Source organism: Phascolarctos cinereus, unplaced genomic scaffold, assembly GCF_003287225.1.
Source record: "Phascolarctos cinereus isolate Bilbo 61053 unplaced genomic scaffold, phaCin_HiC Scaffold_9;HRSCAF=440, whole genome shotgun sequence".
In the NCBI taxonomy this organism is placed as follows: Eukaryota; Metazoa; Chordata; class Mammalia; order Diprotodontia; family Phascolarctidae; genus Phascolarctos; species Phascolarctos cinereus.
The window spans coordinates 42,887,305-42,908,792 of record NW_027556402.1 but is presented as its reverse complement, the minus strand read 5'-3'; the positions used below and the strand labels follow the sequence as shown (position 1 = coordinate 42,908,792).

General features: G+C 39.9%; 1 protein-coding gene across 1 annotated transcript in view; it reads left to right on the top strand.

Annotated features, from left to right (window-relative positions):
- The first annotated feature begins 15,063 nt into the window (after positions 1-15,063).
- TACR3 (tachykinin receptor 3) overlaps positions 15,064-21,488 on the top strand; it is a 104,693-nt gene continuing 98,268 nt past the window's right edge. Inside the window, exon 1 of the mRNA XM_021008386.2 lies at positions 15,064-15,999. Coding sequence (XP_020864045.1) covers positions 15,431-15,999 — 569 coding nt within the window. The 5' untranslated portion in view covers positions 15,064-15,430. The remainder of the gene's footprint in view (positions 16,000-21,488) is intronic.

Genomic DNA, 21,488 nt, shown 5'->3' with positions numbered 1-21,488 from the left:
ATTTAGTTTGATGGGAAGAAAAGGCCACTAGAGAGTGGAAAGCATGTGGTTTGCCATGACCACTTCAGTCATTTTTCAGTCATGTCCAACTCTTCATGACCTGATGTGGGGTTTTCTTGGGAAAGATACTGGAGTAGTTTACCATTTCCTTCTCCAGCTCATTTTACAGATGAAGAAGCTGAGGTAAACTGGGTAAAGTGACTTGCCCAAGTTCATACAGCTAATGAGTATCTGAGGCCAGATTTGAACTCAGAAACATGAGTCTTCCTGACTTCAGACTCGACACTGTATCCACTGTGGCAACTTAGCTGCCCTCTATGAACGCTAGCCAACCAAAATTCCTGAGCCCCTGCTCCTCTGCTGGGATTTGAAAACTTATGGCAGCAGTGGGAGAGGGAGCAAGAGAGAAGATTATGATAAGATGTAAGATTCCTTCTGCCATTATTCTCTGAAACAAAATAGTATCCACTTCCATTTAACTTTGAAAACATAAGGCTATTTTTCTCAAACTTTTATTTATTTATTTATTTTGTTGAGCTCTTCCATATTCTCTTAGTTTTCCATGCAGGAGAACTGGAGTTTAGAGCTCCAGAACACAGGAAACTCTTACAAAATCCTCATTGTGGTATTCCTAATTTGCCAGACTAAGAATCAAGCTCTGAGTCCTGAACCAAAAAGAATGTAAGTTCCATAAACTCTAAGTCAGCTTCTTTCCATAGTGGAGAAAATTTAGTTCCCCAAAACCAGAGTTATAGAATTAATGTCAGTGTTCATGCTCACAGGAGGAAGAAGAGACTTCCTTAAACATACCAGAATCATAGGAGCATAAATTCAGAGCTGGAAGAGACCTCAGAGGCTGTCTAGTATAACCCACTATCATTTTACAAATGAGTAATCTGAGGCACAAGAAAGTGAAATGACTTGCCCAAGGTCAAATTGAAGTAACAATTATAAAGGGTGAAGTATCAGAGGTAAAAATTTAACACAGATCTTGTGAGTGTAGGGGCAATGTTCTTTCTACTGTATCATGCTGCTTCTTGAAATTGATTTTTGATGGGGTTTTTTTTCCTTTTTTGTTTACTTCCCAGAAGTCACTTACTTCTATTTTTCTCTTTTGTTATTTTTTAAAAATTTATTGTATTTTCAACTCACAAAACAAAACAAGCATTTCCATAAAACAATAAAATTAAAAAGATGGTTGCACATGAAACTGCAAATCTACCATGTACAACTTCTATTCCCTTCAAATATACAACAAAACTATCATGTAAATTTCTTTTTTTCCTTTTTTCTTCCCTATGACCCCCTCTAGAGATGGCTACTATTAGATAAAGTTCTATATACGTTTCTATTTATCATTTCTTTCTCTGGATACAGATAGCATCTTTCTTCATATGTCCTTTATTTTTAATTTGTGTGTTTATAATGGTCAAAATTACTTAGTCACTCAAAGCCTTTCTTACAACAATATTGCTTTTACTGTATACAATGTTCTGCTCAATTCATTCTCCATCGCATCATATAAATCTTTCCATGCCTTTCTAAGATCACCAAGCTAATCATTTCCTACAGCAAAGTTATATTCCATCACAACCATACACCACAACTTGTTCAGCCATTCCCCAGTTGATGGGGATCCCTGCATTCGCCAGTTCTTTGCCACCAGAAAGAGAGCTGTTATAAACATCCCATTTTCATTCAAAGTTATAATTATTATTTGTGAATTTCCCTCCATCTTATTTTAATTCATTATTTTCTTTCTCAGTCTCTCTTTTTACTATGTTATCTTATCTTCTCCTCCATCTTCCCATTCCATCACTTCATCCACCCCCTTCAAGAGTCACCCCATCTCCAATCTCAAGCACATACCTCTCCAAAACTCCACTCATTATCTTCCCCCACCCTCCCAAATCGCAATCCATACAAACTTCTAAAATTCTCTCCCAGTTTTCTTACCTTTGCGTGTTCAGGGGACTTCTACACAGTTCCAGATATATGCATTGTTTCCTCTTCAACCCAGATGAGAGTAAAATTTCAATATTACCAGCCCTCAACCCCACCTTCTTCTTCTGTATTAGTTCTTCCTTTCATGCCCCATTTTTATAATATAAATGCTTCCTTTTACCTTTTCCTACCCAATTTTGTTTGTAGAATCACTCCATCATACATAACTCAGCCCCAACCTCTCTTTCAAACTCCCTTAGTAATGACAGAATATTGATAACATTTTCAAATATGTAATAAGTGAATAGTTGAACCTTAATCATGCCTTATAATTAGTCTTTCATGTTTTTTTCTTATATTTCTTCTGGATCTTTTATATCGAATTTTCCATTAAGTTCTGGTCTTTTTGTTACAAATACCCGAAAGTCTGGTCAAATGTTCATTTTTTTTTCATTCTGTCAAATGTTCATTTTTTTTTTTCATTCAGGATTATACTCAGCTTTGCTGGGTAAGTTATTCTTGGAAGCAACCTCAGCTCTTTTGCTTTTTGAAATATAATGTTCCAAAACCTATGGTCTTTTATCCTGACTGTCCTTCCACAGTACTTAAATTGTTTTTTTTCTTGTTGATGTAATATTTTCTCCTTAACCGGGGAGTTTTGGAACTTGGCTATGATATTCCTATAAGTTTTCCTCCTGGGATCTCTTTCAGGTGATGAACAGTAGATTTTTTTCTATTTCTACTTTACCCTCTTGTCCTAGAACTTCAGGACAATTTTCCTCAATAATTTTTGTAATATTGTGTCCAGACTCTTTTTTTTAATCATAACTTTCAGGTGGTCCAACAAGTTTTACATTGTCTCTCCTCAATCTGTTCTCCAAATCAGTTATTTTTCTAATGAGATGTTTCAGATTCTCCTCTAGTTTTTTCTAGTTTTATTATTTCTTGGTGTCTTATAATGTCATTCAATTCCTCTTACCCAATTCTAGATTACAAGGAGTTATTTTCTTCCTTAAGATTTTGGACCTCTTTTTCTAATTGGCTAACTTTCCTTTCATAATTTTCTTGGACTACTATTAATTTTTTGTCCTAATTTTTCCTCAGTTTCTCTTATTTGATTGTTTTAATTCCCTTTTTAAGTTCTTCTAAGAACTCTTTTAGGCTTGTGACTATTTGATGCTACTCTTTGGGGTAGGTATGGCTTTTTTTTTTAACTTGACTCTCTTCATTTGAATATGAACCCAGATCTTCTTTTACACCAAAGTAGCTATTTGTGGTCAGGTTCTTTTTTCCCTTTGCTTATTCATTTTTATTTTTATTTTATTTTTAGCAACTTATTATTATAATCAGGCTTTAATCCTGAATTGTGGGTAATGTTGCCCTAGACCTCAGGTCCTCTTTACTGTTTTTTTTCTTTAAATTCTGTCCAGAGGCTCTTCTCCTCCTTCCCTGTCACATTTAGGGTCCCTGCCAAGCTTTCCCAAAAATGTTCTTTTTCCCTGTGGTACTAGCACTGCCCTCATTGAGCATATGCTCACTCCTCCTTGCCCATGGCAGCAGTCTAAGATCATGTCTGGTCAGCACCTCTAGGCCTGGCTTCCAGAAACTATAGGGGTCCTTCAATCTTCCCCCACTCAAGGTCTGGTCTATATGAAGGTCTATATGAAAGTTTGTGAGATGAAAGTTTGTGAGGTAAAAGTTCATGAGGTGAAAATTCCTAAGGCTATGAGGTAAAAGTTTGTGAGGTGAAATTTCTTGAGGTCTAGCCTGCTTTTTAACAGTCATCCCTGGGCCTGCTGTTTGTTGATTCAGTGGAGTTGGCCTGGGGTTTCTACGCCACTCAGGCTAGACCTTAGCCCCTGGAGTCTTTCCTGAGGTCCTCTCACATTGTCTTAGGAGAACAGCTGCTTTACTCTTTTATTTTTCCTTTTTTAAAAAAATCTTGGTTTCAAATCTTCCAGGAACTCTAATTGCATTTGAGCCAAGCTGTGTTTTTCTTTGAATCATTACTTGCAATTTTTTTTACTTTCTTTTTTTTAAGTAGCTCATTAGTACTCTGTGATCTTTTCATGCCACATCTTGTCATCACCATAAATTTCTACTCTTTGAATAGTAAAGATAAAGGAGGGAAAATATTTTGTGACATATTTTTGTTCTAAACTAAAAATATATCTGAAGCTCATAGTCTCAGTTAAAGACTATTAAAAAGAAATGTGCACTCATAATTTTATGTACATAAGGAAAGTTCATTAAATTATTAATGATGTTAATAATTAATGTTGTTAATAATGGAAAGAATAAATGAGGGGAGAGCATAGCATCCGTTTGTTCTCAAAAATCCATCTTTAGTATGGTTTCCTCTTCAACGAGACTAGAGCAGTCACTTTATTGATCTCATTTGGGGAAGGCTAAGTTTAACTGCCTTAAAATATTAAGGTACAGAAGAACTATGGGTCTGCCTTAGTATGCAGGGATAGCCCTCTCTTAGTTGTTAAGACCTTGTGTGATTCTTTCTCTAGGACTTAGCTTCCTCAACTATAAAGTGCATAGGTGGGCCAGATGGGGGGCTGATTATAGTAAATGAGGCAGAAGACAGAGACAAAACATTTATTAAGTGTAAAAGGTGTGGTATGTGCTGTCTAAGTGGGCTATGTGTGTCCACATGGGTCTATCTAGATGTGGCTCAGAGAAAGAAAAAAAAAATAGATATCTCTAGAGTATCTTTCACGTACCTTTCTCCAAGGGAGACTGATTCCTACCAGGAAGAGAAGCAGGAAGTTGGCTCCAGAGACTGGGCATTCGATTTGCCTCAGGAAAAAAGTGCCGGACTAGAATTATATTCATCTGCTCCCTTAAATATTGGTAGGCTTGCGGAGATAACTTCTTTTCAGGCTGAGCTTTTGATGGCTATCCCTTTAATGTGGAAGGAGTGACCCAAGCTATATATTCCCTTCCCACCAAATGCCCATTCCACAATGAAAAGACATAGTAAATAACAAATAAACCCCTTTATCCAAGCAGATAGCAAACCATAATCAGTGGTGTTATACAGATGAGAAAATATACCAGACAATATACAGAGTGAATAAGTGATATCATAAGGAGTGGGTTAATAACTCAACCAATAGAGTCTCATATTTTACCCAAAGAGAAATTCCCAATGTCTGTACTATAGCAAACTGGAGATAGGGACATAATTGAGATGCCAGTTTTCCTGCACATTGGCTTCTTTCCAATCTTTCTTTCCTTTTAAGAAAAGAAAGAAAGTCTGTTGTTTCTCTTGAAGCTAGAAGTCAGAAGACTAGGATCTCTCTCCTATCAATCTCTCACCAATTCTGCCCCTTAGCCATGGAGCATTGAGTAATCAATCTCTACCAATGAGGAGACTTCTGAACAAATGGGCTTGGAGTGCAGATTACATAAATATTTAGTCTAGTCCTTTCCTACCTTTCCAGTCTTCTTGCATCTTACTCCCCTCCGCTATATTCTATGATCTAGTGACACTAGTGTCCTTGCTGTGCCTTACACTAGTCACACATCTTGCAACGTCTTTCAACACAATAGTTTTCAGACTGTCCCCTGTACCCAGAATTCTCTCCTTCCTTACCTCCACCTCCTAGTTTCCCTGGCTTCCTTCAAGTCTCAGCTTAGAATTTACCTTCTGCAATAAACCTTTCCCCATCCTCGTTGGCCTTAGTGTCTTCCCTTTGAGGCTACCCCCCCCCAATTTATCCTGCCTATATCCTCTTTGTAGATAGCTGTTTGTATATTGCCTCCACCATTAGACTATGAATCCCTTGAAAGGAGGGACTACCTTTTGCCTTTCATTGTAACCCTAGTACTTACTCTAATGCCTGTCATATACTAGTAGGTAAATGCTAGTTGACTCTGTGCAAAGTATCGAGGATGCACGTACAAGTAAGCAAGACTTTGGTAGTTCTTTGGCAACAAGAAATATCTTTTGTATTCCAAGAGACTAGTATAGAGCATGGTGGTGGAGGTAAACTAGGCCATCTTTTGCCTCAATTCTTACCTAGTCTATAACTACCAAAAGGGCATTGCCTCAGACAAACTGAGACCTTAGCTTAAAAAGTCAAGGTCTCCCACTACATCTGGGACCATCACCAGTTGTCTTGACCTTATGTCTTGCCACTGGACTCCAATGACTCTGGAGGAGAGGGTGAGGCTGGTGGTTTTGCAAAGCTCTGCCTCACTTAAATCCAGTTCTTCTGCAAGTCAAGACATCACCTTGCTGATGTCAATGGTCCTTTTTGAGAAAAAAGGACAAACAACAACAAATAGAGCTTGGCATACTACACTATGGTAGCTGGTTAATAAACGTTTATTGATTTATAGAAAGCATTTCCTCTTCCAGGACACTTCAAAACTATGCCCCTAGCATTCCAGCCTTCCTCCTCATTTCCCTCCCACTCAAACCTGAACTCTTGCTCGTGAGATCCAGGGCTTGACTTTTCTCTTCATCTTGACCAGAACCAGGTTTCTACCTCACATCCCAGATATCTTCCCACCATACCACCATGCAAATACATCTGCTTTTCTGGCTTCTCTTTACATATTATCTTCTCCTTTTGTAATGAAAGCTCCTTGAGGGCACGGTTTGCTTGCTAGCATTCACATCTCTGGTGTTTAGCACAGTGCATGACTCATAGTAAGCACTTAATAAATGCTTAATTTTTTTTTATTCATTCACTTACTGGAAGCTCCCGATGAAATTGCAAGTCTGAATATAGGGAAAAAAACATTCAACCAACATTACTAAATTACTCAAGTGCCTTTCTACCTCACAGACAAATAGTTAGAAGGCAGGATATCTTATATACCTTGATACTTTAGGGAATCAATGATTGCATGATCTATATTCATTTTTGTCCAGAAATTCTTGATAGTGCATCTATGATCCATGCTAAAGACCTTCTCTCTGATTTTTAATAGCTTGGGAATAGTAATGAAGTTGTCAAGATATCAGTATCTTGAATCCTGACTACACCAGCCACTGGATGGTGGCTTCCTGGAGACCAGTCCCAAACTATGCTGCCTCCATTCCAATCATCATCCCTACCTCTTCTCAACAGAAACCTTGGAACTCCAACCCTGGAACTACCCTAGGCTCTTACAGATAACTTTTGCCTTCTATTGCCCAGAACCCATGCCTCTACCTCACCTCCCAACCCCAACCCCAAATCATCTTTTAAGCAGTATCCTTTCTTCCCCTTTTAGAATGTTCATTGAGATCAGATATTATCTTGGTTGTATTCATATCTCCAGTATTTAACATAATGCTTGGAATATGGTAATGATTCAATAAATGTTCTATCTATAGTTATATCTATCCATCCATAATCAGCCCCATTTAGCCTACCTGTTTACCTTGTGTATGAGGAAGCTGAGATCCATAGAATGTACAAGAGTGTACTTGTACAAGGTCCTACAGGTAAAAGTAGATGGCAGACTCATATTTCAGTTTCCTTTCCAGCAAGAAGGAACCAGCTCAGTCACCAATGTCAAGATACATGACTCTACAACAAATGTGTGAGGCACAGAGTGATGGCTCAGTTCTCTTTGATATCGTCATCCAAGAGTATCAGCCCAGGCCCTGGGCATGGGCCCTGAACCAGACACCTCTCTTCTCTGTTCCAGGCACAGATGAACTGCCCAAAATTCATCTTCCCTGGGTGTTTCTCTACCTCCATACCCATTGTCCCTGAAGGGTAGAAACAAGTCTATAACTCAGGTTTCTTCAGACTCGATTAAGTTCACTGCCTTACTGAACACTTCGTAAATGGACTTAAACTTTCTACTGTATTGTTCAAAGTCCTTTCTTGGCTTCCCAGAGCGTTTTTTTATGAGATTCAAATTTCTGGCACCTAGGTGACATGGTGGATAGAGTTCTGGGCATGGAGTTGGGAACCTCTGCTGCATGACCTTGGGTCACACACCCTCTCTGTGCTTTAGTTTCTATATCTGCAAAATGAGGGGGTTAAACTGGATGGCCCTTAAAGTCCTTTCTAGTGCTAAATCTATGATCCTAAGATTCTATACAGAGCCACCCTTATCACGTACTCTTTTATTCTCTTCATTTTTCCTTAACCTCCCTACCTTTCTCTTTACTCTATCTTCTCTGTTCTTTTGCTCTAGTAAAGCAAATCTGTTCGCACAAATGAAAGGTCAATACCACAAGCATAAATCATCTCAATGAAGGAGAAAGTGGAGAGACATTCAAATAAATTGATATGACTTGACAGAGATACCTCTGAAACAGCATGATGAAATGGGAGAAGAGTACCTCAGAGGACATGGGTTCAACTCTTGATTTTGCCACAAATACATACGTGATTTAGGTCAACTTAGTATCTCTGAGCTTCTTCCTCTGTAAAATGAAGGGCTTGGACTAGATATTCTCTAAGGTTCTTTCCAATTCTACATCAATGATCCTATGATTTCAATTTTTTTAACACCATGGGCATAGATGGAAGAAAAGATACATGCTAAGGACAAATGGAAAAAGAATAAACCTGAATTATATTAAGAAAACTACATCCCACAATAAACTAAAGTTTTCATAAATCTTCTAATAAGAATAGAAATAAATTTCTAAGGTATATTAAAAAGAAGGGGAAATTACTCTGTTTGGGACGGATAGGATAATATTAACAGATGACTGAGGAAAAGAACTAATGAATCTACTTCAAATTTGTGTCTATCATCTTATCAAAGAGTGATAGGGGATAAATATGAGCCTATGACTTCATTCATATTATGAATTCCCAAGTGAGAAATCTACTACCAATGATGGTGAGCACCTTCTATGCAGCTTACAGTGTCAGAGAGCTGCCTAGAGCAGTGAGAGGTTATGACTTGTCAGGGTCATACAGAGAGTATGTGGCCAAAGCAAAACTTGAACGCACACTCTCCACACTACCAGATCAACTCTCTATCTACTGTGCCATACTGTCTCTCTCCTCAAGAAGAATACTTTTAAAACTTGAAAGGGAAGAATAGATATGTTTAAAAGGGAATTGAAACCCAAGATAGGTGAGGAAATGCTAAGAGAGAAGAGAGTTTTAAATAATAGCTTGTGTTCAAATTTTATAAGTACTTTTCTCACAACTCTGTGAGCTAGGTAGTTCAGGTGTTACCACAATTTTCTGGATGAGGAAACTAAGTCTCAGGTCATTTGTAATTTATCCATGGTCATACTGATAGTATTGTAGGAGCTTCTTTTCAAAACTTTTCAAAACACAGTTCTTTCCTCTATATCATACTATCTCCTTGGTAGATCAAATCACCAAATCCAGATAAATTATGTAAGGGGAACTTACAAAATGTCATTAAGTAATGGTTGAGGAATCATTGAGAACAGAGAATGGAAGAGACACCAAAAGAAAGGTTAAAATCTCAGCATTTAAGAATGGAATTAAAAAAGCCAGATTCTGAAAATGATAGATCGGTGAACTTGACATATACCCCATTTAAAATTCTAAAATATCATTAAACATACGATTTAAAGGTATGAGATCTGGCACATAAGTCTCCAAGATATTGTCCCCACAGCAGGACATGCTTCAGGAACCAGGAAATCATTGCTGGGGAGAACAGCACTGGCAAGTTATAGATAGAGAAGGGCAGGATTGGTCAAGAGACCTTGTCATCTAGGGTCCAATCACAGGAGGAAAAGGAAGCCCCTCCATCTGGTAAGTCATTATTTTAACTAATTATTCTTGTTAACCAGGTGCTAAGGTCAATTGTGTCCACTAAATTTCAGCAATGCAGCAAAGGTCCACTCAGACCAACTCATACAGAATTAACCACACTTTCTTTTTTGATACATGTGTTAGAGTGGCCTATAAAAGGTAGTTATGGATAGCGTATATAGACTTCAGCAAAGCATGTAACAATGTATTCCAGGAAAACCAGAGAAATATGGTCTGGTTGATAACAGAGTTAAATATATTCATGGCTGAAGAGCCGTAGACAAAAGTTGTTTATTGTATAATTATTATACATATCAACCTGGAGAGAAAGAACTAGTACCTAGCAAATGTGATCTCTCCTTATTTAATGTTTTGCTTTTTTTTTAATAATTACCTTAAATGATGCCATAGAGGCCATGCTAAACAAATGTGTAGAGGACACAGTGCCTGTAGGGATGGCTAATATGTTGGATACCAGACACAGATTTTAAAAAAGAAAAATCTCAATAATGAGCCAAAACTGCTAAGATGAAATTTAATTAGGGTGTATATAAAGATAGCTTATACATTTATATTAATATGTTTTGTATATGTAATTCAATTAGTATACAAAAGAACCTGCACTTAGGCTTAAGAAGTTAACTACATAGTTCAAGATAGATTTAGGTATTTTAGTTGACTACAGATTCAATAAGAGTAAAGAGTGTAATATGGTAGCCAAAAAAAAAAAAGCAGGCTTCCTTAAGAGGTTTAGTGCTTAGAACATGGAGGTAAGGAATATTCCCTACCCTGGTCAGTACACATCTGGAAAATTGTATTGAGGTCTAGCCATCACATCTTAAAAAGCAACAATTATAAACTGGCATATGTGTGTGTGTATCTATCTATCTATCTATCTATCTATCTATCTATCTACCTATATATATATATATGTATATAGATATATGTAGATATAGATATATATAGATATAGATAAAGTTATATATCTATGAAGAGAATGCCCAGTCATGATGGGGAGGGGACGTGATCATTCTATCTTAGTTTTTGAATAGGGTGCCATGTGTAAAGAGATTAGATTTCATCTGTGTCACTCCACTGAGCAGAATTATGACCAAAGAGAGGTAGACAGAGTCAGATTCAACATAAAGAAGGCCTAAAAAAAATTAGAGCTGATTAGAAATGGAAATACTAAGTTCTCTGGTATTGAAGTGTTCAAGCATCGTTTATGGCTGTCATTTGTCAGATATGTTAAAGAAGAAAGTCATAGAAAGTCAAACCAGATGATTTCTAATGCCCCTTCCAATTTCAACATTCTATGATTTTACTATATTTTCAATAACATCTATTGACATAAAGTACCCATCTCTGCAAGTGATTCATGTCTGAAAGTTTGGGAAACATTATTTCTCTGTGTCTTCGTTTCTTAAGTCCTTTATCAATAAACCAGTGATATTTTTTCTTCCCACTGATACTTTTTTTTTAACTGCTGAGGTAACTGACTGGCACAGACTTTGAGAAAACACTGTTTGAAAGAACTATACAAATATTATTATAATTTGCATTTCTTCTCTTAATATTTTTAGAAATAACAAATATGTACAACTCAGCAACTTGTCAGTAGAGAGGAAAAACAGGGGAAATTAAATCCAAATGTGATAAAAATTCTTGTAGTTTCTCCTAGTCAGCCAGAGAAGAAAAAGAAAATTCCAGTTCAACATGTATATTTTATGTTCCAGAGGAACACAGGGTGAAATGGTGGGGCAACAAAGCCACTGGGAGGATTAAGTATAATGGTAAAATGGCGTAACTATCTAATTAGCTAATTAAGAAGTTGCTCTTCTAGCATATCAAAAATATGCATTGTACCATGAAATAAGTGACGTTCGCTATAACATATCTGCATATTCCCTGTGGTTTCTTAAAGCAATACATGGATATTATTGACTGCAGCCAGATGCCAGGAAAATCAACATTCGCTTGGTGAGAAAAAAATAATTGATAAACACAAATCTAATGGAGAATTTTAGTTTATTTAGCAAGTTGCAAGATCATTGTCAGATATATTTTCTTTCCAACATAGACTTGAAATAGAAGGTGAAATCATATTTACAACACACAATTTGCCCCCCACAAATGTCCCACTTAAAAACCAAAATTTCAGTCCTTCTGTCACTTATACGTGTTTTAAAAGTATGTATCAAGTTTAAATAAAGGACTGGAGCAGGACAATGTCAACTTCATTCTATTCTCAAGATAAGCAGCTAGGTAGACAGAGTGCTGGGCCTGCAGTTGGGAAGACCTCAGTTCAAAAGGAATAAACATAGTCTGGGCTTAGGTGTCACTTTCAAGAGGGGGCACTATGCCAGGATGCCAGGAGCCATTCAGGAGAAGTGTTGGATCTCCAGAGTTAGGAGGTGGAATAGAAGATCCTCTCCGGGCCAGAGAGATAATCAGGAGACAAGCATGCACTCATGCCTAGGCTTAGGTATCATTTGATAAGACCCTGCATGGTTCAAAGAGTTGTTTAGTTTTTGGTTTTGTTTTTTTAATTTGTAATGCATTCAGGGTTAATTGACTTGCCCAGCGTCATGCAGCTGGTAAGTGTCAAGTGTCTGAGGCTGGTTTTTTTTTTTTTTGTGAGTGGTTCAAAGAGTTATTGATCTAGTTGTCCACACTTGATATGTAGAAAGGTTTTATGTATATAGGGGATGATCAAAAGAGTTCCTTGATCAATATGATGACTTTATTTGGGGTACTGAGTGAAGTTAAGACTCAGATTGTATCTTCTGCATATAGACATCACCTTGGCATCACCTCTAGGATAGATTTTACTGGTGAGGTTGTCCTGTAGAAGTATGATCCTGGGATCTAGCACTCAAGCAAGAGCAGAGGAGAAGAGGATCATCCACATGGTTCTCATAACTGAAGGATCAGCAAGGGTCTACAGCCTTCACGTGTAGGATCAAGGGAACAGAACCTGTTCCTCTACTATCAACATGAGTTATTCAAACTGCACAAATCTTCTGGAAACAGAGATTGCCTGCCTAGCAACCTCAAGTTCATTTACCTTAAAAGAGAGGTTCAGACTACAAGACAATGCTGTACACCTTCAGGATATTAGGACCTTGGGGAAAACTGAAGTCCTCCAGAGAAGAAGGAGAGCTATATTGTTTATGAATGACTGAGTCCATTTTGTTATTTTGCGTTCTCTCTGAGAGGGAGTAAATGCTGTCCTGAATTGCATATGTTTTAACTGAGGTTGCTTATATGAGGAAGAGGAGCCTTTTACTGTGTGAGGAACGTGAGCTATAACTGAGCTAAAATATATTCTGACATTTCCCAGAGGCAACTCTGGGGGCTGCCACAAGCCAAAGGGAGAATAAAGAGGAAGAGGAGAAAGAAGAAGGAAAAGGAGAAGGAGAATTTAAGAAAAAGTAAGGATAACATAAGATGATTTGCAGAATAAATGCATGGAGATAAAATTTCACATACATGGAAAGAATATAAAATTAAAATTATAACCAGTAATTACTTATATACACTGGCTGCTGTCAAACAAAAACTATAGGAAAAAGTAGGAAACCTTTAACCTTGTCATATCACTAGGGGGGTGATCAATCAGTAGTTAAGGTAAGTAGTTTCTACTAAGAAAATGAAAAATCCTGTCTTCATAATAGTAGTCAACAATCGGTGGCCTGGAAAGAGCAGTAATCAATTGTGCCAGTATATTTTAATAAGAGTCCTGCTAACTCGGGTTGCTGGCAAGATTTGTGAGGCCATGAGAGGTGCAGAGGGGAGGACCAAAAGAGTAATTGGGGCATTCTCAGGAATGTATTGTTTGTTTTCATTCCTCTCTACTTTGCATTCTTGACTCTCCATATGATTTACTCCATCAGGTCAGAAATCTGGAAGCTCACTCTACTTCTGAACGACTTCCAAGTACCTTCTGTCACTGTGGCTTCTCCCTCTCATTGTCTGGTTCCTCCTAGAATTTCCACTTTAGAGAGGATATCCAGGCCAACCATGTTTTGGTTCCTCTCTGACCTGCCTTCCTCCTTCTCTGGATTTGCTCTACCTTCATTTCTACTTCTCTGACCTTTTCAGCTTCCTTTAATGTGTTCTCTTCCCCCACTAGACTGTAAGCTCCTTGAAGGCAGAGACTGTATTGGTATTCCCTGAGTTTAGCAAAGTGACTGGCACATAGGAAGAGTTTAATAAATGTTTGTTGATTTGCTTTTTCTTCACCTGTTGGTGTCTCCAACCTGTTGTCTAAGACTATAAATTGTAGAGCATAAATTTCTGATTAGGCTTGAGAGACAATGCTCCGAGATAGATTCCCCAAACAAAAGCAATCACAGGTCCCATTCAAAACAAACAAAAATAATAAACAACCATCACCAAAAGCTGCTGTGTCATAGAAGAAAGCCAAAAGTTGTTAGTTTGCTCGAGTAGCCCAAACTCTAACTATGGGTAAAAAGCATGCGTGTGTAACCCCATGTATTTCTTGGGTCCTGAGAGCATCTCATATGCCGCCTCCCAGCACCTTAGCTCTGGTATTTGGCCAGCCAGCTGGAGATCCTACACCTGTCCTAGGATGGCTTCTGGCAGAACCCCGGCATGCGTTTAGTGCCCCGCCCTCCTCACGGTGCCCAGCCAATCACAATTGGGCACGCCAAGTCCAAACGCAGCTAACTCCATCAGTCGAATAACCTACGAAAGAAGCCGAGCTTCTGGCTGCACCTGCTCCCTTGCTCTAATGCTGGCTTTACTAGAGAATTCAGAACCTTTTCCTTGCTTTGATCTGAGTGCCTATTTCCACAGAGTTGTTTCTTCCGCCTGACAGTGGAAGAAGTTGGGAGAAAGAAGTGTACAGATCTCGAGGCTGGGAGAGAGTGGGAGGAGAAAATAAAAAAAGGTTTCGACCTGAACCAGAAAGTTTAATGAGCAATAACACAGAAAACCACATAAGCCTGGGGGCTTGGGGAAATGAAGACTTCTCTCCCTATCCCCTGCAACAGCCCCGATGAGATACTTTTAAAAATCACGCAGGCAGGCATCTGGCTAGAGAGAATTTCCCTAGAGCACTGAGCTCTTTGAACGGGTGCCTGCTACAGATAGTGTGAGTATCCACAGAGGATCTAAAGCAGCCTAGAGCTGGAAGTGAATGAGCCTCGCGGCTTCAGGCGGCTTCTAAGTGCCCGCGGACCAAAGCCTCTTCAGCTCGCGCACACATCCCACCCGGCAGCAGGTAATGAATGAAAGGCGGGGACAGGGAGCGTCTGCTTCAGCCTACGGAGCAGCCGGCCTCTCTTCTCTCTGACGTAGCACTCCCTATAAAGGGAATGCAGGCTGCTGCGGCTCGGTTACTTCAACCCCAGGGCGAGAGATGGTTTGAGCTGGACTCACTCCTACCCCAGCCCTGCCAAGAGGACGCTGACAAGTCTCCGTGGCTCTGTTAAATCCCTTAAGAGCAACACCCTCTTCCTCCCTCGGATCTAGTCTTCATCCCTATACTCCTGCTCATGTCCCTCCATCTCCCGGCCCCAAACTCTCCCCAGACTGCAGAAGCGCGTTTTACCACCCACGCAGTTCAACCCTCAAAGCATTGCTTTGCTTTTCAAGGGGTAAAAGACGACGTTTGCATTGTTCCTCTGGAAGGAGGAGAGAGAAGAAGAAAGAAGGAGGGAATCAGGGATCAGGGAAGTCTGAGAGGGTCCGCGGTCTGGGTGGCAGGTGGGTGGAACAGTTGAGAGACTTCAGCAGCAATTGCAAGGATGGCATCTCTCTCTGGATCTACAAACTGGACAGAGCGGGGTGGTGGAGGCAGCACCACAGACTGGGCAAACCTGAGCTCTGCTGTCCCAAGAGCTCTGGAGGGAGCGGGGATCTCAGGAAGCGACTGGATGCAACTGGTGGCTCAGACTGGGAATCTCTCTACTTCCTCGCCCTCCCTAGACTTATTCGGGGGTGCCTTGGCCACTACCTCCCCAGAGCCTTTGCAACCAACTGCAAACCTCACCAACCAGTTTGTGCAGCCGTCCTGGCGCATTGCGCTCTGGTCCCTTGCCTATAGCATGGTGGTGGCGGTGGCTGTCTTTGGAAACCTGATCGTAATCTGGATCATCCTGGCCCACAAGCGCATGAGAACGGTGACCAACTACTTTCTGGTAAACCTGGCTTTCTCAGACGCCTCCATGGCCGCCTTCAATACCTTGGTCAACTTCATCTACGCTCTGCACAACGAATGGTACTTCGGAGCCAACTACTGTCGTTTCCACAACTTTTTCCCTATCACCGCCGTTTTCGCCAGCATCTACTCCATGACTGCCATTGCGGTGGACAGGTAAAAACGAATGAGGGAAAGGAGACGGGTGAGATGGGGAGGCCGTGACTGGGAGTTCAAAAGAGAATAGGAAACATCCAGGGAAGAAGCCCCGAGCTTGCGGCAAAGGACAGTTATTGGGGAGCACTGAGGGAAAATCAAAGAAGAGGGGAAATAAGGGTTTTGAAAGGAAAAATACAAGCAGGTTGCAGACCTCTGGAAAGATTTCCTTCTTTTGCTCCTTCTTTGCCAAAGATGAGGGTACTGAATCGTAGCCCTCTTTCTTCTTCTCATAGTTGTAGCTCTTAGGACTTCAGATCTCAAGCTAGAAGGGACTTCGAAGAATATACAGTCCAATCGCCTTATTTTACAGAGGAGGACACTGAGCCCCGCGAAGTAAGATCACGGGTAGCGTCAGGCAATTTTTGAACCAAGGTCCTTGGACCTGTTTCTGGCTTAAACTTTATTTACTCTAGTCCCAAGACTCTGCTGGAACCTCTCCATCCTTCCACACCCCATTCTGTGCCTGGAATAGCTATAGCTTGAGCATTTAAAGCCCCGCTCCCTCCCCTTTGCATGGCCCTCAGCCCAACCCTAGCTTGGAACTGGTGACTGTCGCTCAGCTTCAGCAGTCTTCCCTGCGTTTGGTGCAGGACCCACAGCAGAGCTCCAGACAGAAAGAAAAGGCATCTGAAGGGCTCAACACCTCCCTGTCCCCCCTCCTCCTCTCTGGCTACTAGGCAGGGAAGCAAGCCGATAGACTTGTCCTGCAGTTCCCCAAAGCATTATCCTGCCCAGGGGTTAGGACTATCATCTATCTTCTCTCTCTATCATATATCTTCTCTTTCTTTCTACCTATTTATCATTTACCTTCTCTTTCTATTATCTATCTTCTCTCTATCATCTGTCTTATGCCTATCTCCTTTTCTTTCTATCTTTCTATCTTGCAGTGATATAGTGGATAAAGAGCTGGTCTAAGTCAGGAAGAACTGGCTTCAATCCTCCTTCTGACATATTAGTGTGCAATACTAGGCACATCACTTACCTTCTAGGTCACAGGAGTGAGGACCCTGAGACCTCGAGGCCACATGTGACCCTTTAGGTCCTCAAGTTCTACCCTTTGACTGAATCCCAACTTCAAAATAATTTGTTCTGTAAAACTTGGAGTCAGTCAAAAGGCTGCCCCCAATGACGTAGAAAGCCACATGCGGCCTCCAATCAGAAGGTTCCCCACCTCTGTCTAGGAGATAGGCAGCAAAAGTCTGCCTTTAGATAGGACCAAAGGAATTGGATCATATGCTTGCCTGTCATAAAGTCTGCACTGCTTCCTTATAAATTACAATACTTATATTCATAGAGCACCTCTAACTTTTCAAAGTCCCTTCACAGCATTTGTTCATTTTAGGGGAGGTAATGTCCTCTCCCAAGATGTTCAAGTTATTAATGTTGCATAGACATTGTCCCCTTTAAAAACAGCCACAATATAAAAAAAAAAAATTTGAATCTCTATTCTCAGTATGAACACGTAGAGACATATCCAAGGGGGGAAAAACTTTGAAATCCATATCTATTAATGAAAGTTGCTTGCACAAAAATTCAGTCCAACCTGTATTAGGCAAATATTGTGGATGTATAAATGTGTGGGCATATAAATGTACAGAGAAAGAGACTGCTGCTGTGATTTCTTTGATCTAGGAGACTCCACTAGGCAGGTTAGCACCTTCTCTGCAATTTACTTACTGTCTTAGCACTGAAAGCAAGAACTTCCCTGGGGTCCCAGAGGTGATACTTGAGCTGAGGTCATCACACTTTGGATCTGATCACCATGGTGGTGCTGTCTCTCAATGTAATATATAAGTATACATAAATATAGAAAAAGATACAGATATATCATTTGAGTTGAAATAACACTAACATCCATCTATCATCTCTCTACCTCTCTATCTTTCCTACTTAAGATGAATGAACCCTAACATTCATCCATGTGTCTACGTATATGTGTGTATCTGTCATATACCTTCTGTTATCTATCTGTTTCTCTTTCTATTATCTATCTTCTCTCTATCATTTATCTTCTCCCAGTCTAGGCAGCTCTCTAAGATTCTAAGTTGCAGAGATCTGGAAAGATAGAGGGATTTTCCTCAAAGAGGCCCACATACCAGTGAAGGCATAGGTCTAGTGTAGCTCCTAACACCCCCCAAACACACACACACACACACACACACACACACACACACACATCTAGGTTGTGTTTTCCAGTTCGGTCTGTGACATGCAGGATAACATTGGCTAAATCACTTAGAAACTTAGGCCTGAGATGTTTCACTTTCTTCCTATGAAAGAGGATGAAAGAATTATTGTCTCTAATTCACAGGATTATTTTGAGATTAAAAGGAAATCTTGTGCTTAATTTATCCCATTCTTTCCATCACTTTCCCTTCCCTATTTGAGAAGAAAATAAAGAAGTATGATTTTCCTGCCTAATAGCTCTTTTCCTGGGGTGCATCCCCTCCCCCTGTGCTGAAACAAAAACCACCTTGGCTCTTGGGGCGTTTTAAAGCACATCAATCAACATAAACAGCAAAGGATTAACCAGAGGAACAGGGACTGCTTGCCACAGGCTGGGATGAGGAGAATGAATCAGTGTTTACTGCTGTAATCCTACAGTTTCCTCTTCCTCCGCCCCTTCTCTTTATCTTTGCTTCCTTCCCACCCACCCCCCTCCCTTGAGCTAGGCACTAGTGAACTGAGTTTGGTCAGTAGAGAACTATTAATTGCCAGTAAACAGATTCTGCCTTGGTACAAGGTAAATATTGGCTCCTTTGGGAATGTGTTGTTCATTCCAAAGCATTTCCAACTTAACAAAGTAGTGAGTTGTTATTATAATTGCTTGTTATTCTTTATAGCACTGGAAAAACGTTTCATTCCTTTAGACAGTTTTCCTAAGAGTCTCTCTCTCTCTCTCTCTCTCTCTCTCTCTCTCTCTCTCTCTCTCTCTCTCTCTCTCTCCCTCCCTCTCGCTCTCTCTCATTCACTCCCTCACTTCCCTTTACCCATCTTCCTCCTCCTCTCTGCCCCTTTAATACCATCTCTTATCACTTTCCTCTCCATTCCTCCCTCCTTCCCTTAGCTCTCCCCTCAACCCTCTCCTCCATTCCTTTTCTCTACCTTTCTTCCTTCCCCTCCTTCTCTATTTCTTCTTTCCCTCCATTTCCCTCTCTGTTCTCAAAGTACACTCTAGCATGCACACATCTCATCTTCCTAACCAACCCTTCTACTATTGTGTTTCCTGACTCCTTTGCAACAAAATTCAATATCGGTGCTTAAAGTTTCTGTCAGAGCAATTTAGAAGGCTAGGAATAAAGAGGGTTGTTGGTTATTCTAGAGATCAAGATTAGATGGTTATTGATAACAGATCTTTTGCTTTTGACAGCCTGCCCCACAATAGAAATAGGTTGTACATCTTTGTGAATGACTTGTGTTTTCTACAATTAGAAATTAAACCAAAGGTTTACTATGTCTATGATCTTGTGGATTGAACTATGATTAATAAAGTCAAATGATTATCTTAGCAAGTTATTTCACAGAAACATTTTCTTTGCTAGTACAGCTTTGATCATTCTCAGAATCCCCTACTCAAAAAAACATGCAGAAGCTCCACGTTGCCTCCTAATGAAGACTACATCCTAGCATTCATGATCTTCCAAAATTTATACCCATACTCCCTTTTTTGTCTTCTCTCTTACTATTCTTCTAAATGTTCCAGCTTCTCTGATCTAGCCAAGTTTTTTAGCTTGACATTATCCAAACATGCCAAGCATATTCCTATCTCACTAGTCCTACTCTTCCTTCAGCCTGAGATGTTTCTTCTAGCCATCTTAAACAATCAAAATCCCAGCCATCCTTCAAGTTCTGGCTTCATTGCCCATTCCTCCATATTGCCTTCTCCAATTGTCCTAAAAAGAAATATTCCTTCCTTCCCCTAAAATTCTATGATACCTGACATTTCTAGAGAACTTAATGCATTCTGCTCCATACTGTTATTATATGTGTAGCAGGTTGTTAGACTGAAGAATTTGTTATGAAGGTGGACGTACACTCTGTCTCTTTGCTAAGGTCATGTCTCATTGGAAGGGGCCTCAATGCCTGCCCAGCTCCTTGGGGAATGGTCCATCATATATATCTACACACACACACACACACACACACACACACACACACACACACGTAAATATGTATGTGTGTAGGTATGTATATATGTGTACATATACACATATATACCTACATATATACAGATACGTATATATGTGTGTGTCTTGATCTGCCTCAGATAAGAATCTATGAGTCAAGAATTATGAGACAATATGCTACCAGAGACCTTGACAACACAAGCATGCCCCCACTTCCTTGATGACTACCTGCTGCTTTTGTCATGAGCCTCATCCCACAACAGAATCTTCTCCAAGGAGCACAAACAAACCTGGTCCTATTCGTTGACCAAATGATTTTGACCCTGGACTCAGTACATAAAAGTTATATATCAAGGAGAAGAAGATAGTACCAACCAAGGTTTTAGGAGCTGTGTTTTTTGGGTTTCTACTCTCTCTAAACAACTCAAGCTCTTTCTAAACAAGCTCAAATCAGTCACTTTGACAATACTGTCAAAGTATTATCAAAGCTGGGGCAGCTGGATTTTTTGTTCTTCTGGACCTGTGAGCTCATTGGTAAAGGTATATATGAGTGATTAAATTCTCTCTACTAATGCATCTACAACTGTTTTACAACTGACTTTTGTTTAGTCCTGGGACAATGTCCAGGGACATTGAGAGATTAAGTGATTTCCCAGGTTCACAAAGCCAGTATGTGTTGATTCTGGGAAAACAGCTCAACTGCTGCCTTCTGTAAGAGACCTCTCTCATTTCCCTCAGCTACTAGTGCCTTCCCCTTTAAAGACACCTTCCAACTACTTTGTATGTTTGTACCTACTTATACACATGTTGTTCTCTCCCCTTCCCCCCAATCAGAATATAAGCTCTCTGATGGCAAGATCTGTCTTTGCTTTCTCTTTGTATCTCCAGAGCTTAGCACAGTGCTTTTCACATAGGCAGTACTTAATAAATTCTTATTAAATGAATGGTTGATGGATTGAACTGGGTTTTCCTGACTTTTCATCCCTCATAACATTCCCAGGTGGCTAGATATGTGAAAAAAAAATAACAATGAATGATATTCATATGCTGCTTCTGACACCACTCATTGAATTGGCAGATACTTGCTCTACCAATTGGAGGAGTAATTATGACAATTAGCCTCTACAGCATTAGCAATGGAGGCATCACAGACTCCTCTCCTATACATTCTTTGTTTCAAATCTAGCGTTTGTGCCAAAAGTTCTATTGTATAAAATTACTTAAGATGCTATTTTAACCACCCTAGCAGATTTCCAACAATTAAAAAGCCCTGAGACTTTTTAAGAGGACCAAAGCTTCCTAACCCCAACCCCTCCTGAA